We start from the raw sequence: 18685 nt of genomic DNA, 5'->3' as shown, positions 1-18685 counted from the left end.
GTTTATTAAATGAGTGTTACCTGTCTTCTCTCTTTCCTTGTCTAAGAGTACATACTAATTACGTCAATACGATGGTAAGGTGAAGAGTTCGTTTTTTTCTATTAATTAAAAATTAATTTTTCTTTGTCATCGTATTCTATTCGTTAAACCCTCTAATGTCACCTCATATGCCACGATCCAATAAGCCGTTCTACTCGCAGTCCTTTAGTGAGGCGCCCGTGCGAATTCCTATTGCGCATCCACCAAATCGCAGATTTTGAGTCAGTTCTCTTGCTGCCTATTTACAAACTTCTTTAATTTACTGTAGTATATAGGTTGAAACGAATGTGTTATAAGCATCAACATGGATTAGTTATAGCGTTTGTGTATTTTTTTATTTCTTTATTGATTTTTTATGTATTGGGTTTAATAATTTTGAATTTTACTGAGTGTCTTGTTGATACTGTCATCATTATTCATGTATCATTCATGATAGTGTCTTATTCTTTTATATGAGACGTTTCATTAATACGAGGGTACGTTGAAATGCTCTTGATATATATTTACAAATAAAAACCTATTTATGTACGTTTTTTAAACTACTCTCGTATATAGGTTGGAAAAAAATATATTACGAGCATCATTTCCGCAAGTAACATTTGATTTTTGTCGCCTTTTCCTGTTCTTCGTTCTTGTGCATCTTTTAGACGTCATCACGTATTTTTTTTATTTGAGTCCACAAAATCTTTGTTTATTGTACTAACTATAATAATTTACAGAGGGATTTTGAAATTCGACACTTACAAGATACGAACAGAAAAGTCCTGGACCAATTCAAAGAGTTTACCGGTACTTACCCCGAAATGGCGCCCGCCATTACGAAAAACCTGATCGAGAACAACTTGGAGCTGCCGGCTGGCAAGAAGACACCCAGTACGTACTCGTCCCTCTCTTCTCCGAGCAGCTGTTATTCCCCCGAACTGCAGAACACCCAAAGAATCAATTCTGCTAGCTCTAGTAATACTACCGTTTCGGTTAACAAAGTTGAACTGGTTCTTGGCATATAAATATATGGTTTTTTATGTAAAATTTTTTATTTAAATCAATATTTTGACATCATACAAACATTTTTTTTCTTTTTTATTACATTTGTAGCAGTTAAGGGTCATTATATGGTGGTAAAATGTTTTTTATCCTTTTATTGCAAATAGCTGTGTTTTATGTATATGCGAGGTTTGTGCTAAACATTTGAAGTAGCAGGAGATGCACTGTCTTACAAAATTAGGAGTCGTATGTGGCGCAGTCGAAGGATTAACAAAATAATTATTTCTGTTGACTGTTTCGTCTAGATTTCTGGCAAACTGTCAAATCAGATTCAAGTCGAATGCCACAATGCGTCTAATGAGGAATTTCTTCGCACATCTATTAAGAATTTAAGAATAGCAGCTTACTTAGAAATCTTTTTTCATAATTTATACACCAAAAAACATATTTAAGCCACAATTTGCTGTAATACAAAGTTCCAGAAGAATAATTTATTTAATACAAAGTAAATTAAAGAACTTATATATTATATTTATCGTGTACACTCTTAACGTTCAAAATAAACTACATTAAAATGCTGTTTTATTCCATTCCAGGCGGCACGGGCTCGATTGGAGTCGATGCGGAATCTTCTGTAGTCTAGAACAACATAAATTCATTAAAAACCAATGTTTAAATTATATTTTTGCTTCTAGCTTTCTTTAGCCCTATTTTGATGATTTTTTAGCACAAGAGCTATATGTGTGTCTAAAATAATCATAATTAAAAAAGTCCTAAAATGTGGGTGGCAAATTCATTTGGCTCTAAAAAATGAACCAAGGCATATTTTGACATGAAACAAAAAACACAATGCTTAGGAGACATGGTTGCAACCGAGAAATAAGGTTTTACGAAAGTTCGCAAACGGAATTATTCCAAAGGATGTTTTAAAGTTGGGACAATAAAACCACGTTTTAATTAACCCCTTAAAATAAGTCAAATATAAAATTTTATCAAAAAACTGACTATACTTAATTAAAATTTATAAATTTATACACAGTGTGCTAAAAAAAATCATCAAAATAGGGCTAAAAATAAAAAAATTGAAATACTTTGAATTTGACCAAACTTTTCTCAGTTGCGTTTTTGCATTTGAGTGTAGTTATATATCTGTGATTTGTTCTTAAACTATGATTTAGAATGTATTTAAGGATATTGAGCGACAATGAGATTGAAAATAGACAAATAATACAAAACTTACCTGGATCTTCTCTGGAGTGGGCGTAGGAGTAATAACAGCCGGCGCCGTAACAGGCGCAGCTACCCCTACGGGAGCCGGCACGCCCATCGGAGGAGGCACACCCATCGGCGGCGGGACAGGCGCGACTTTGCCTACGGATATCGGCTTGGGCATCGCCGGTACGTCGCCGTACGACTCCAGAATAATCTCTTGAGTAGCCGCCGGAATGTGTCCTCTCTGTGCCTCGGTGAAAGCCATGAGGTGGTCCCGCAGAGGCGTTTTTAATTCGGGGGATATCTTCAAAGCTTCCTTCAGCTGCAGAGGCGGTAACTGCATGAGAACAGCGAAGCTTTGCGGCTTCGTTCGCTGGCAGCACTTCACGAAGCCTTCCCATACTACTTTATGGTTCCAGACCTAAATCAACAATAGTATGTGTCACTAAATGCAACAAAATCTAAGTAATGGCGTTAAAAACACACGATTCTTCTCCAATCGCCAATTACGTTACCTTTTTTAATATCAGTCGTTGTAGTATGTTCATAACAAAACCGGATAATCTCGGATAGCTACATAAAGCCTGAATCACTGTTCTCATCAAGAGTGTGGGCAGAGGAGTCTGGTCCATCAGTTGTTGTAACACCACTGCTAATACTTCTTGAGTGTACACCTATAAAACACCCATTAATTATGTTTAATATTGTAGATATAGCCTACAGAAAGATGTTACCCGACCAACTAGAACAACTGTAGAGAATTACCAGACAAAAAGAAGAGAAGAAAAGAGTTATTGGTTTAAATTTATTTTACATTATTTGATCTTATATGTTAAGATGTTAGAGTTACGAGTGGATTTGATAACATGGCAACGTAAGACTCTACATGAAGTTGCTGGTCCTGAGATGAAGTGTCTACGAGGACTTGATGATAGCAACTCAGTAATCATCAAAGAAATGTATGCTTATTTACGGAGTGATATACGTTTCTGATAACTAATAATATCAATAAAGAACATTTTAGCGGAATTCGGTACCTGTTTTTCTTGTAGACACAGCGACGTCGCCTTCATGACATTCTTGAGATCTGCCTGAGTTGAATCAATAAGATGCAGAGCTACCAACAACTCGCTAGGAGTTATGGGACTGTCTCCGTGCAAGCCTAAAAGACGGTTAAAAACTTCTCGAACGACCACAACGTTGAGTTTGATCAATTTAGGTAGTGCAGCTATCACCTGAAAGCGAAAGGAACATTCAGTTGGGTAAAAAGGGTCGACAAAGCAAAATTTCAACTTACTTCTTTCTTAGTGAGACCGTTCAGTACAGGTATTAAGAATCTAACATCGGTTATTCTTGATTGGTATAAATCTCGTACTCTAGCGACCAATTCTGGTGTTGGTGAAGCTTTATCGGTCAAGATATGGATCAACCTAGTTATTAGAGTTTCGGAACCTTTAACGCATTCTTCTACGAGCTTCAGCAGTTCTTTAGACTCCATTCCCATTTGCTTCACAGGAACATCGATCAACCTCAATATTACTCGCTTGATATCGGGCGAAGTGTCCACATAAACCTGTAAGATAATATCTATTCGTACGATCCAATCAACCAAGATGTATATAAATACGTTTTACCTTTGCGAGGTCGTGTATGAGGCTCTCGTTGGCCGGCAACAGAGACACGTAAGGCATCAAACAAGCTTTTATGAAGTCGTCACCCCAAGTTTCTGCTTTTAGCCTACCCTGGTTCAAACCGCACAAGCTTTCTGGCGGTTTAGGCAGCTTGAGGAACTCCAAGTTCATCCTGGCGAATTCTTCAATCACCAACTTCAACTCGAACCGTTTGTGAAGCTCCAAAACGTGGCCGATGGCGTGGTCTCTAACTACGCTGTTTTCGTAGGTAGTGTAACCCAGGAGAGTGTTTAAGAAGAGGAGCTGTTTGGGTGGTTTTCTTACGACCAGGTCTCTAATAAGACCTAAAGCCCAACCTAAATGAAATGTACGAATTAGATTGACAATATCATATTAAAAAGGATTATTAAAAGTTCTATAAAGGATTATACAGTGTCACCCATTTAGATTGGAAACACCTCTATAAAATTTGAAGTTGTTAACCGATTTTAACCAATTTTTTTTTTAATGTCATGTAATAAAAGGTCTATTGCGGGACAAAATATGAAATATTTAGTTAAATTTTCAGTGCAGTCTACGATACTTTTTCTTCATCGAAAATAGAGAATTTGTATTAGCGATTTTTTTATTAAAAAAATTTCTACGCCACTGGATTTAGAGTGGCTTCAAATAGCTATGACAAAACTTTCATTAAAATATATTTATTACTAACGAAGTTATGACAACTTACAATTTTAAAACTCCTAAGCTAAGAGTCAAAAAAGAACACCCTATATCAACAGATAACCATAAAACTAATTATTTTTCATATAATTTTAATAATAAACCACTACTAGACAAAAAAATGTTTAAAATAGCATAAAAATTTAATGCAAGTAAGGCACTTACATTATTATTAACTTTACATGCTACAACTTAAATCTCAGTTGCCACGACAACGACATTATTGTTTGACATTATTTGTGTCATACAAATTTCAGTGCTAGCATAAATTTATGCATAATATCTGCAACAATATTTACTTCAAATTTTTTTAATAATATTTTGTGTCATGGCTGCAAGATTAAGTTTAAGAGAAAAATTGAAATTATACGTCTTTTGGGAGATAACGATAGAAGTGCCAGGGAAGTGTGTACAATATTTAATGACAGATATGTGGATCGTCCTAATATTAGCTGCGGTGCGGTAAACAAAATAAATAGAATATTTAATGAGTATGGTGCAGTATCAAAACTAATTTTAAAAAATAACCCGTTACAAAGAAGAAGAGGAAATAATCAAATCATTTTAGATCATTTCAGAAATAACCCTAATGCCAGTTTAGGGAATGCCAGTTTATATTTGAATGTGCCCAAGAGAGTATTCGGCGATGTCCTAAGGTAAATAATATTAAACCTTTCAAACCAAAATTTTTATACACATTACAAGAAGGCCACGAAGCAAAACGTTTAGAATGTTGTTTATGGGCCCAAGGGAAATATTTAAACAATACAAATTTTCTAAAAAACGTGTTGTTTACCGACGAAGCCACTTTCACTACAAATGGAGTAGTATCATCACAGAATTGTCGCTATTGGACAGCAGATAATCACCATTGGGTAATAAACTGTAAAAGCCAGTATTCTCAAAAAATCAATGTCTGGTGTGGTATACTGAACGAGCGAGTTATTGGTCCTTTCTTTTTTGAAGAAAACTTGAACTCACAGAACTTTTTAGAATTTTTAAACACCGACTTGTGAGATGCTATTCATGAGCTCCCAAAATGAACGATTAAATTTGTATATCCAGTTAGATGGGTGTTCTGTTCATTACGCCAGAACCGTGAAGCAATGGCTAAATGAAAATTTTCCGAACCGTTGGATAGACCGGGGTAGTCAGTTGATAGATTGACCACCCAGATCTCCAGATCTCATAATTTTAGACTTCTTTCTCTGGAAAGTTATCAAACAAAAAGTTTACCAAACCCGTGCAAGAGACGTAAACGAACTTCGTGCATAAATTCGACAGGCATGTGCAGAAATTACTCCCCAACAACTAAGAAATGTAATTAGAAATATTCATAAATGCTACGACAAATATATCCAATTAGATGGTGGATTGGTAGAGGCAACTAGGATTTAAACTAAAATTATGTTTCCATGTTTCTGTTAATACAGAGTGTTTTTTTTTAACGTTAATACAGAGTGTTTTTTTCTTAGTGAGTTTTAAAATTTTAAAATGTCATAAGTTTGTTATTAATAAATATATCTTAATGAAATTTTTGTCATAGCTATTTGAAGCCATTCTAAATCCAGTGAAGTAGAAATTTTTTAATAAAAAAATCGCTAATACAAATTCTCCATTTTCGACAAAGAAAAAGTATCGTAGAATGCCCTGAAAATTTAACTAAATATTTCATATTTTGTCCCGCAATAGACCATTTATTACATGACATTAAAAAAAAATTTGGTTAAAATCGGTTAACAACTTTAAATTTTATAAAGGTGTTTCCAATCTAAATGGGTCACACTGTATACAGTTTTCATTTTAACCAAATTTTTTTCAGGCACAATTACTTAGGTTACAGCACAGTACCAAAATTGTAGAAAGTGACTAATATTTTCAATGTAGACCTTTGGTGATTTGAGGGGAAAGGAAATCGACGAGTCAAAGGCGTGCGGTTTTTATTAAAAAAATAATAAGGATTTTAGAACGAATTAATTGTCATAAAAATTATTTTCTTATTTTATAGATGCCTTAGATGAAGGAAACTAGTCCTTGTTAAATATACTTTTTGGGAAAAGCCGTTTAATAATCGAATATTTATAATTTGAAAATTGATAAAAAACATTTTATTCCCCATTTACCTAACTTACTTCAAGGAAAAGTTAGTTTATGAAAACATAACTTCACATAAGCTTTAATCCAATTATTTTAAACATATTATAATCATAGCTTTCAATTATGTGCAGCTATAGCAACTGGCTAAATGACTAATGTCTATGCCATTTAAAAAAGAATTATGTGCAGTTCCGCATCACTAATGTGGACAAAAAAAATTAATAAAAATACTCACCAGAACGTCTTTCGTCTCTACACACCACTCTCACTTCTTCCAAAGCGTCATCTGTGATCAACGGAGACTCTAGAAGCAATCGTGTAATGATCAAAGCGTCTGTAGCTGATACGTTGATGAAACTACACAATAGCATGTTGTAGAACTTTTCTGATTTTCCTTCATTTCGCAATGGAGGCGGTTTGGCGAAGCCCTAAAAAAAAAGGTGAAATTTTTTAATTACTGCTTAATACTCTACTATTAAGGATTAAATGTTCACTAAATAAAGATAACAAGCATAAATATTAAGTTAAGAGAATCGTCCGGGAGGCATTCGAGATTGACAAACGCACCGAGTATCTCAACAAAAGAACCGACGACAAACATATATTATGCTCTGTGTAACATAATGTATTTTAGTTTTTGTAGAAAACTTCTAAAAATGCAAAGTAAAAGGCTGAAAAAATAATTCATTATTGGTTAAAGTTAGATCATTGACAAAAGAAGTATTACCTGCATTATACTGTATTCTTCATATAACCAGGCTAAGGCGATGTCCACATATGATTTAAGGTCCTTCAATATATGCATTAAGATTTTTTCTCTTATCGTAAAATTGAAATGTGTCGCCAGAGTGGTGATAATCTTCTGGTGCAGATATTTATTTGCCGATTTATGAGGTTTCAAAATTCTTTCTACAGCGTTCAGCATTAACCTTTCTTTGACGTCAGTTTCCAAAGGTTTCGTTAGTTCTTGAAGCTTTAAGGTTTTGATTCTGATAACTTTAATTTTCTCTTTCTTCGGAGGTGGCTGAAAACGATTTTTAAGTAAGTTTATGATAATACAGTTATTTCATTGATCATAAACAAAGCAATTAAGAGTATTAAAACCTTTTTTAGTTGCTGTTAGTCATTGAAAAAGACTAACCTTTTCTTTTTCTTCTCGAACTTCGTCTTCTTTAGGTTTGGACTTAGTTTCTGGTGGACTTTTTCGCTTCTCTGTCCTTTTTCCTGGACCTACGTTTGCTTCTAAAAATTGTTTCGCCATAATATTTGCCAATTGTATTCTCCCTATGTTGCCTGTGTTAGCATACTCAGCATAGTCTTTTAAAAACGCCGGTGGCACCTAGAAATTAATTTGATAGGAAATATTTTGCTTTTATATCATTAATGACAGATAAACAATGCAAAATCACCATAGTTTACAGAACTGTCAACAAAAACCATAGAAAAAAATGTCAAATGTTCAAATGAAAATTAAATGGTATACCTATTGCTGTAGTTTTCCACCAAACCATAAAAAATTGACAAATATGAGCTATTATGAAAATTAAGATGGAACTGGTAACAAAAGAATATAGAATTAGCAGAATTAACTGGACTACATATGTATTTTCACAAAGTTTTATCCTTTACAATAACATGTATAAAGTTTTTAACAAAAAAAAAACAGTAAAACTGTATCATATATTTTAAAGAACTAACCTGATTGGGCAATTTTGGAATATTGGTAACAATGAGGTACACAGCTTTTTCCAAAGTTAAATTATCCAAAATGAACTGCTCATTTATTTCTTGGGGTGTCAGATTGGGATCATAAACTTCTTCTGTTTCAACTTCAGCAGGTTGTTCGTCTAATTTGGGTTTCTTGGCATTCTGTTGCAGCACTAGTGATTCAGATGACAAGAGTCTTTTGTTGTATCTGCGTCGTTCGTCAGCTTTTGGGACCATTTTGTTGATTTCTGATTGTGAGCAGCCTGTTGGAAGAGTATTAGGTATATTTTTATATTAAGATAATGGATTATGCTAATGATAAAATTGATCCTAAAGTCAATTTAGATTGTTAATAGCATGGAATAGGTTAATAAGTATTTATTACCCTATTTTCCTTATTAAACGTGATCTAAAACCAACAAAATTGTTTTTATAGATTAAAAATGAGAAAAATATTAATAGAAATATAAATAAGAAAAATATTTTACAACAGTTTACATCTGCTACAGAGAAAATTACAAGATCAGATGTTTAAAATTAGTGTTTTATTCACTTACCCAACTCCAACAACAATTTACTAATTGTACTGAGATATTCAAAACCTCCTGGATGTTTAACAAGCCCACTTAGCTCAGTTTTCAGCTTCTTCTTCACTGAGCTGACTTGAGTTGTGGTAAGGGTTGGAGGTAAATTGTTATATAGTGCCTCCAAAGCATCTACCACTCTAGCCATGAATTCAGCTCTATTTTTAGCAATATTGGTTAAAGCACCAATACAAGCCAAGAGATTGGCACTGCTAATATGCGGAGATCCATGAAACTTCACCAGGATATCAAATAAATTACTGAAAATTAAGTATTACAAATAAAAATCATAATATATATTTAGATTTTCTGCTTACCTAGCCTCTTCTTCAAGTTTCCTTCGTCTAGCAACCTTTAAAGTAAGAGGAACATTATCTAGAGAAAAATCATTGAACCTTTTATTTTCATTTTCATCAGGATAAGTCTGTAATAGTACTACACACTCAAGAAATTTCACAGCGCTAGTTCTTATACCGTCATTATCACTGTCTATCATATTGGCTATTTCTAATTTTATTACACTTAGCTGTTTCCAAGCCTCTTCCATTTCTTGAGTGATTGTGGGAGGTTGGCACAGCCATGCTAAAGTTTTCCTGTATATGGTAATTGTTGCTTGAATGACACGTTTCTGAACAGCAATAGATTCATCACACAGCAACATGTGTAAAGATAGCATAACTTTTGGAATAAATGCTTCCCTGACTTTACTAAAACATCAATTCCCGTAAGTGTAATAATCAAAATTTGTAGATCATTAATACTTACACTAATTCTTCTATAAATCCTACTAAAGCCTTTTTTATATCTTGATTGTTAGAGGTTGTAAAGTTAAGGACATTCTGTAAATATTTCGATATTAGGAGAGGGCTTTTTCGTAGCAGTATCTCCTGAATTTTGAAGAAAGTTTGAACATTTAAAGAAGAATTTGAGTCATAAGCGCAATCATTTATGTACTGGACGACCTGAAAAAAATAATTATAGTTTTCAGAGTAATTCTATAAAGAAATTTTATTGTTACCAGTTCTTCATCGGTCATTTCTTGCTCGTAATCCATCTTAAATAGTAATTACAGGATGAGATTTGTTTTTTTTTGTTTACTATAATAGATATAAGTAAAATTATTATAGGGCCAATTTTAAATACATTTTTAGGTTTTATTAATCTGTGGATATAAATGAATTTCTGTTTTTAATACTGGATCCAAAACTTAATTTTGCTTTCCAATTCCAACATATCAACACATCATAACCTCAACTCAAAGATCTTCTTCGTTTTCTAACAACTATTTATTATAATTATATTGCATTCTTAAGGCACTCGGCAGTCCCTTGGCATTGACAACACACATGAGGTTTTTATATTAAATCCAAATAATACGAGATCCCACTGCAAGATCACTACGTTCACTTCACAACGTAGTTAATCAAACTCAAATTTTTAGTCACATACATTTATGAATTGGAGAATACATTGATAAGACAACATGCCGGTCAAAAAGTGGCTGCAAACAGTTTTAATTCAAATAATTGTAATTCATTTTTAAACAGCCTATTTTATTTAAAAATAAATGAACGAAATAAAATATCTTGACAAATATTAATATTAATTACTAATTAATATTAATTGAATTAAAAATATTTGCAGCCCCTTCTTGACTGGCAACATATAATGTATTATCAATTATGAACGTAGTTATTCTGCAGTCTGATCTTAACAGCATTTTACGTCACTTATGTTAAAAATTAAAAAGAATTAGTTGCTAACAGTTGAAAGTTTTCCTATCAGCCTCTGGATAATTATGGCAAATCACAGTTTTTAAGCCAATCTTTTCTTTGAAAGAAATGCTTGCGCGATTTATTTTGTTAAGTTTGAATATGGCAAGGTTGAAGTGGGTGTATTGATGTCTTAATTTTTAAGCAACAATGGCCTTTAACTTTAATTAAATGAACCGTTCGTCTATGGGTTCATTCATAATATAACTAATAGGGGGCGATAAAAGCCAAATCGCCTTTGTGTACATGATACCACAGTATGTTAAATGTTGTAACGTATATATGTAATGTTGTTATAGTATCATGGTTGTGTACATCAAATAATCGAAATACAAGTTATAAATAATTCGTAACATTTTTTGGTGGTAGTTATCTGAAAGAATAACGTCGGAAAAGCTGTAGTACAAAAGAAATTGAGAGTTGCATACATTTGGCGCAACTTATTACAACATAATAAGTTAACCAGCAAACCAAAAAATTAATTTTAAAAGCTCTTAAATATACTTTTATAATTGAATATACTTACTTTCCTTATAAAACTAATGAAGTTCACAAATATATTGATTTTAATCCATAGCCAAGTTGATATTGCAGTGTTTTTTGTAGTAATATGAAGTTTTTGAAAGAATAGCAAAGGTATAAATGAAAGTGATTACATTTTAGATATTTTTTTGTCGGCCAGACGTCGGTTCAGGTAAAACTCATTCACAGCGAGTAGTTTTGTATGGAAATTATTTCTTTTATCTTTATTTTATAATTCTCCATATTTTTTCTTCTATGTGCGAAAATAATGACATCAATATTGGATGACGTGCAATACGATTTATGAGGAAAGGAACTGTAGCACTCTATTTGAACATAAATCTTATCTACGTCATGAGTTTTGGTATTTTTTGTTTCTTTCTTAGGATTTAACTGAGGGGTAAAGCAAATAAAAACACAAAATGCTTCAAGAGCTTCTTTAATGGTTAATAAGAAGCTTATACATTAATTTTATCAAGTCTATCATCATCAAGTATCAACAAAAACATAACAAATAATAATATCATATGACTAAAAGTAACTTATCCTATATACGTACGTATCAATCATATCAATTACGTCATTACGAGCTCGCTCCAATAGAAATCAATCGAACGCTAACCAAAATGACAATGGAAAAAGTTTCTCAATCATAATAATAATAATTTATGGGATTAAACTTTAAATTAAATTGAAAAAAAGAACTAAAATAATCAGAACACCATCTTTCCTTCTAAACTCCTTCCGATGAAAATAATTCCGCTGCAACCACCTAAACAACAAATAATAATAATAGTAAATGATGAAGATTTCCTTGTTGCCTATGGCGGAACGAGGCAGCACTAAGCCTAGTTATTTCTTCTTTTGGGCTTTCTCGGCGGCCTTCGTAACTTTGCCAGCAGTGTCTTTGAAAGTGACCGATTTAATCACACCCACGGCGACTGTTTGGCGCATGTCGCGCACGGCGAAGCGGCCCAACGGCGGGAACTCCTGGAACGACTCGACGCACATCGGCTTGGAGGGAACCAGATTGACGATGGCGGCGTCGCCGCTCTTGATCGCCTTCGGGTTCTCTTCGGTGGTTTTGCCGGTACGGCGGTCGCACTTCTCTTTGATCTCGGCGAATTTGCAGGCGATGTGGGCCGTGTGGCAATCCAGGACCGGAGTGTAACCGTTTGCTATCTGCCCTGGATGGTTCAGCACGATGACCTGTAATAAAAATACAACACTAAAAAGCAATTCGCATAACAAAACTAGTAAATACGATGTAAAAAGTGTAAATTAAGCTCAAAATGTATTTTTTACGGAAAAATTATAAATCAAAAAAATTTAGTCCAAAATTCCAAAAAAAAAATAAATAAAAGGGAACAAATATCACACCTGTGCCATAAAATCAGAAGCGCCTCTTGGTGGATTGTTCTTTGAGTCTCCGGCGACGTATCCACGTCTCAGCTCCTTCACAGAGACGTTCTTCACGTTGAAGCCGACGTTATCTCCTGGTACTGCTTCCTGGAGTGCTTCGTGATGCATTTCTACGGACTTGACTTCGGTGGTGAGGCCTACCGGAGCGAAAGTGACAACCATACCGGGTTTAAGGATTCCAGTTTCAACTCTTCCTACTGGAACAGTTCCAATGCCGCCGATTTTGTAGACATCCTGCAATACAACAAGTTAGGACAACTCTTTTTATTGTAATCTGTTGATAATCACCAAGAAAACTATATATGAAACAATACCCTACAATGTTTTGAATATATGAGGCAACAAAAATAGTCTGAAAGTATGGGTAGAATATACACTCAAAAATTTCTGGTACACTGTGTATAAATTTATAAATTTTAATTTGGTATAGTCAGTTTTTTGATAACATTTTATATTTCACTTATTGTACCGGGTTAATTAAAACGTGGATTTATTATTATTATCCTAAGCATTGTATTTTTTGTTTTATGTCAAAATATGCCTTGGTTAATTTTTTAGAGCCAAATGAATTTGCCACCCACAATTTAGGACTTTTTTAATTATGATTATTTTAGAGTTATTTTGTAATACGGTTTTAGTGACTTATCATTATGTAGTATGAATACTTACATTTTGTTTACCTATAAATTATCATGGTTCTTAGTGTCGAAGATTGTGCGAAAGCCGTTGCTCTGGTTGAAAATGGACGAAATGATGAATATGTGGCTAGAGTACTACACACTCATCGCTCTACCATCCAAATATCCAAGAAATGGCAACAAGAAGCACAAAACCGTGAAGAGTGACGAAAAATGGGAGAGACCTATGTGCAGCAGTGGACAGAAGGAGTTTCATGACGATAACGATGATGAAACAAGAAATCAGCTTCAGGAATTCAAGATTACAGCAAAGTTGCAGACTACTAACTGGGCCCAAATGACTTCCGCGGCACAGAGTAGCTAGACTACAATTTTCCAGGGAACATTTACATTGGAATTTAAAACAATGTAGTAATGTTCTTTTTACCAATGAGTCGAGATACTTTCTTCCCTCATCAGATGGGAGAGAACGAGTATGGCGTCGACTGGAGAGAGATTTGCGGAGTGCGATTTCAGTCCTCGCGTTAGCCATGGAGGGGTTGAGTGATGGTATGGGCAGGAAATGCACGAGTATCCCGAGAGGACACTGAATTGGTATTTATTGAAGTTCCTTGACTGCACACCGGTATATTGAGGAAATCTTAGCGAATCACGTGGTACTCTTTTCTCAATATATCGGCGATGATTTTCTATTAATGCAAGATAATGCGCGACCCCACTCTGCAATGTGTCTCACGCAATATTTAGAGCAAGTTGGTATTAATAAAATGAACTGGCCAGCGTGTTCGCCAGATCTGAACCCAATAGAGCACGTTTGGAACATGCTTGGTAGAAATATTAGAGGTCGCGAAGTCGCACCAGCTTCAATTAACGAACTTCGCTTGGCTCTAGATGAGGAATAGCAAAACATCGACTGGCAGTATGTATACAGGCAGTTATAGGGGCTAGGGGAGGCAATACAAAGTATTAAGTTATTTTTTAGTAGTTTTTCTTTGTTATTTGCGTACTTAGGTTAAGTTACATTTAAATTGTTTTTTTATGTTTTGTTATTGTTATCATTGTTCATTAAAATCAAGATCACGTCGTTGCTTTTAACTATTATTTAAATATAATGCTTCTGGGATGTCGATATGACATTCCCTCGATTTAAGTCACCAACGCCCCCATCGTCGTATTACAAATTAATACACAAGATAATGGTAATAATAGGAAAAGTCGTAAATTGTGGGTGGCAAAGTCATTTCGCTCCTAAAAATGAACCAATCCATATTTTCACATGAAACAAAAAACATAATACTTAGAAGACATGGTTGCAACCGAAAAACAAAGTTTTACGAAAATCCGCTAACGGAATTATTCCACAGGATGTTGCAAAGTTAGGATAAAAAACCACCTTTCGATTAACCCCGTATAATAAGTCAAATACAAATTTTTATTAAAAAACTCACTATACTAAATTACAATTTATAAATTTTTACACAGTATGCTAAAAAAATCATCAAAATAGGGCTTAAAATAAAAAAAAACTGAAATACTTTGAATTCGACCAAAATTTTCTCCATTGCGTTTTTTTGCATCCGAGTGTATAAATATAAAAACAACAAAAAAAATGAAAACTTGATGATAAAAAAATGATTTACCTGAAGAGGAAGTCTCAAAGGTTTCTCGGTGGGTCTGGAAGGAGGCAAAATGGCGTCTAAGGCTTCAATCAAAGTTTTTCCCTCGGCTTTTCCTTCTTTGCGTTCGACGGTCCATCCTTTGAACCAGGGCATCTTGTCGGAACTTTCGAGCATGTTATCCCCGTGCCAACCGGAGATAGGTACGAACGCTACAGCAGCTGGATTGTAGCCGATCTTCTTGATATATGACGACACCTCCTTCTTGATCTCTTCAAATCGGGTTTCCGAATAGGGTGGCTCGGTGGAGTCCATCTTGTTGACTCCTACGATCAGCTGTTTCACTCCAAGGGTAAAGGCAAGCAAGGCATGTTCGCGAGTTTGGCCGTTCTTCGAGATTCCTGCTTCGAATTCGCCCGTGCCAGCGGCTACGATGAGGACGGCGCAATCGGCCTGGGAAGTACCGGTGATCATGTTCTTGATGAAATCTCTGTGTCCGGGTGCGTCGATTATAGTAACGTAATACTTGGCAGTTTCAAATTTCCAGAGGGCGATGTCAATGGTGATACCACGTTCACGTTCGGCTTTCAATTTGTCCAAGACCCAGGCGTATTTGAAAGAACCTTTGCCCATTTCCTGGGCCTCCTTTTCGAACTTTTCGATAGTACGTTTGTCGATACCACCGCATTTGTAGATCAGGTGACCGGTAGACGTGGACTTGCCAGAATCTACGTGACCAATGACGACGATGTTAATATGAATCTTTTCTTTACCCATTTTGAATGGCTATTTTCTTTCTGCAAGAGATCAAATATGTCTGAAATTAACTCGAAATATATAAAATTCTCTTTTTAAGATATATATTTTATAATAAGACTGAAGATAATATATGTTCATAACAAATAGATTATTTTTATTATTAACGTCAGAAAAATACTAAAAAAATTGGGAATTGCTGTTGATTGGTGAACAAAGGGTTGTAGCTGGAAGCTGCACTTAGAACACAAAATTGCAAATAAGTATTATTCAGGTTCGCACATACAGAAGGGACGTTGAGGAAATAGTAATAATTTTGGTTGTCCTTTACAACGTACAGAGACATCAGAACCGTACGTAATATATAAAAATTGACCAAAAAGACAAGAAAAACACCCTTACACAGATAAACACACTTATCAGATATACATAGATACAAATTTATCTATTTAAATAGAATAGACTAATACAAGAATCGCTATGATGGTTTCCGACCTTCTAAAAGGAGCCACAAGTAAGAATACACAGTTAACTCAACATTAGTTTCATATCAAATATACTAAAAACATTCTTTAATAATCATACACACCAAAATACACTCCAAAGTAGTTAGAAGATATTAGCGACATACAGTTGGGCTTCTGTAACAGTGTAGACCCAAGAAAAGTACCATTTTATTTTAATGGTCTTATTTAAAGATATACAAACTATTAACTAAGACCTTTATCTATGTTTCAAACACTAAAATAAAGTATTCTTTAGGTTAAACATGATACAATGGTGGAAGTACTCGGAAAGAAAATGCTGGATGAAAGAAGATGATAAACTGATCGAAATTATCAGAAATAATAAGATAAAAGAATGAGATTTGAGATGAATATTAAACATATATTACACTCAGTAAAAACTGAGCGTGGAATAACGGAATAACAACCGTAGAAATGATGAAAAAGTCAGACAAGGGTTATTTGGTCACCTCTACCATTATGAACACCTGTTATCACGATGCTATTAAATCAAAAACAGCAAAATGAATGGGTTTTTAATTCGCTTGAAAAGATATATGAAAACCACAAGCTGTCTTCAAAAACACTTTATGAAATCAAAAACAGTAAAGACAAAATTAATAAAAAAATATTGAAGTAGAAACTAGCTGAAAGATGAATGAGAGACACACCCAGAAAAATATAACATGTTCTTAGAACCACAACGATATAAAAACCAATAGACATACAGACAGTACTCCAGAATCAATATTATTACTCATAAAACACGATGGCATCGTGCCAAGACTTGCTGATACAAAAGAAAAAATTTATAGCAAACGGATTATGTGTATACGTGGGTGGTAATATGACTTTACCACATTCCTGAAGATTTAAATTTAAGAATATGTATTTAAAATTAAGTAAAGAAGAATTAAAAGGCGTTTTGATATACCAAAATAATGGAAAACCACAAGAAAATGAAAGAATATAAAGCAAAGATTATAAACAGCTGCTACAGATTCTAACAAAAGAGAAATATCGAAAATGCTATATATAAATAACAAAATATCATACAATATTTAATTAGTAAAAATATTATTCAAATAATGAAGTATTTTTAAAAATATAATATCCTGCAATAAAAAATAAAAGCGCGCTCATGTCACTGTGAATCAAATGATATTAATTACTTAGTTTACAGATAAAAAGCATTACATATTATTTAAATCTGAATACCAAGTGCCTTAGTAAGTCCATTTTTTCATAACTTTTGAATCATAAGTCTCTGTATCATGTACAACTACACAAAATCGATGAGTTTTAATTTAAATGACCTTGACATACACCTAGCTTCTTTAAATATGACACTAGATTATTTTAAAATTGCAATGATTTATAGCATTGTAAGTTTTTGGCAGGAATCACAGTTTTTTTCTTAATAAGTGCTAAATTGCATTAGAGGCCATTTTGTGATGCAACGTGACGAAATAAGACCCCAAAGTGACTTTTCACGAGCGAGAGGAAAATCCATTCCCTATTATTGATTTTGTCTGTGACAAATTATTTATTTAAAGATCACCTTAAGTCTCAAAATTTTCGTGGAATTAAATTCACTTTTGTTGGGACAGGTCAGTTTAAAGGCAACATTTCCCTGCGTATTTAAAATAGAACTCACATCGCTAATTTTTACAAGTATGGGAGGAGGCGCGTGTTAGCAAATGCAATTATTTAGCAACTATAAAATATATTAAAGGAATAGTGCAATCACGAAAATTACTTTAACAATAGCTAGAGATTGTGAAGAAAATAGATTTTAAAAGAATATTCAAGTATCAATTTCCAATGGGAGTTTCAAATGCCGGTTGCCGGCCGTCATTCCCGTCAAAAACATTCAAAATTTACTATCGCAGCAAATTCAATGCATTTACAATATCAAACTAAAGTATTTTATAAATTTCCGTGAAAACACTTGCATCAAAAATAATATTAAAGCAGAGAAAGAAATTTAGCACCACTTACCTGCCCAAATGCACAGCAAGAGATCGAGAAAATCGACAGAACCCTACAAGCGCAAGCTAGCGGAAGTTAGAGGAGAGGTTTCCATGGAGGGGTGAAGTATTGATTTATGCAGATTTGCAGGAGAAAATAATTTAATCAAAACTATATTATGTGTAGATTTAACTTTATTATGTTCTCGTTTATATACGCAAATAACTTATATTGACATTGCGAATAATTATAGTTCCAATTATTTTTACTGTCAATTAAATGATAATAGGAAAATAGGGGAAGAATATTAAAATATCAACCAATAGAAAGCTTTCAAGAAATGACGTTCAGGGATGAACGAATAGCGCGAATCTTAAGTTTTTTAGACATCAATCTGCAAATTATATTATTTGTTTTTCTTCTAATTACTGTGGTACGGTTTTTAGTAATAAAATTATACGAAAGATCTAACATTACTGTGTACATCTACTGTGAGAAAATTTCA

At 33.8% G+C, this 18685-nt stretch overlaps 3 protein-coding genes across 3 annotated transcripts in view; 1 reads left to right on the top strand and 2 right to left on the bottom strand.

The window, feature by feature from the left end:
• Nucleotides 1-1376, top strand: part of LOC140448661 (coiled-coil domain-containing protein 39-like) — a 28428-nt gene extending 27052 nt beyond the window's left edge. The window contains exon 10 of the mRNA XM_072541769.1: nucleotides 759-1376. Coding sequence (XP_072397870.1) covers nucleotides 759-1046 — 288 coding nt within the window. The 3' untranslated portion in view covers nucleotides 1047-1376. The remainder of the gene's footprint in view (nucleotides 1-758) is intronic.
• A 153-nt stretch (nucleotides 1377-1529) lies between these two features.
• On the bottom strand, nucleotides 1530-10289 carry Sym (symplekin scaffold protein). Its single transcript, XM_072541768.1, has 14 exons — nucleotides 9996-10289; nucleotides 9743-9939; nucleotides 9295-9684; nucleotides 8951-9237; nucleotides 8385-8656; nucleotides 7828-8025; nucleotides 7414-7710; nucleotides 6922-7114; nucleotides 3870-4222; nucleotides 3533-3808; nucleotides 3273-3470; nucleotides 2751-2909; nucleotides 2264-2656; nucleotides 1530-1662 (listed from the first exon to the last, which is right to left on the bottom strand). Exons 1-14 carry the CDS (start codon nucleotides 10029-10031, stop codon nucleotides 1606-1608), a joined length of 3306 nt encoding a protein of 1101 aa, XP_072397869.1. The 5' UTR covers nucleotides 10032-10289; the 3' UTR covers nucleotides 1530-1605.
• Nucleotides 10290-11694: 1405 nt separating this feature from the next.
• Nucleotides 11695-18351, bottom strand: LOC140448658 (elongation factor 1-alpha-like). The gene is made up of 4 exons (XM_072541763.1): nucleotides 18211-18351; nucleotides 14972-15744; nucleotides 12652-12927; nucleotides 11695-12480 (listed from the first exon to the last, which is right to left on the bottom strand). The coding sequence occupies exons 2-4, from the start codon at nucleotides 15722-15724 to the stop codon at nucleotides 12124-12126; spliced, it is 1386 nt and encodes a 461-aa protein (XP_072397864.1). The 5' UTR covers nucleotides 15725-15744; nucleotides 18211-18351; the 3' UTR covers nucleotides 11695-12123.
• Nucleotides 18352-18685: the final 334 nt, after the last annotated feature.

The sequence above is a fragment of the Diabrotica undecimpunctata genome, chromosome 8 (genome assembly GCF_040954645.1).
Source record: "Diabrotica undecimpunctata isolate CICGRU chromosome 8, icDiaUnde3, whole genome shotgun sequence".
Classification (NCBI taxonomy): Eukaryota; Metazoa; Arthropoda; class Insecta; order Coleoptera; family Chrysomelidae; genus Diabrotica; species Diabrotica undecimpunctata.
This window is presented reverse-complemented; position numbering and strand designations above follow the sequence as displayed.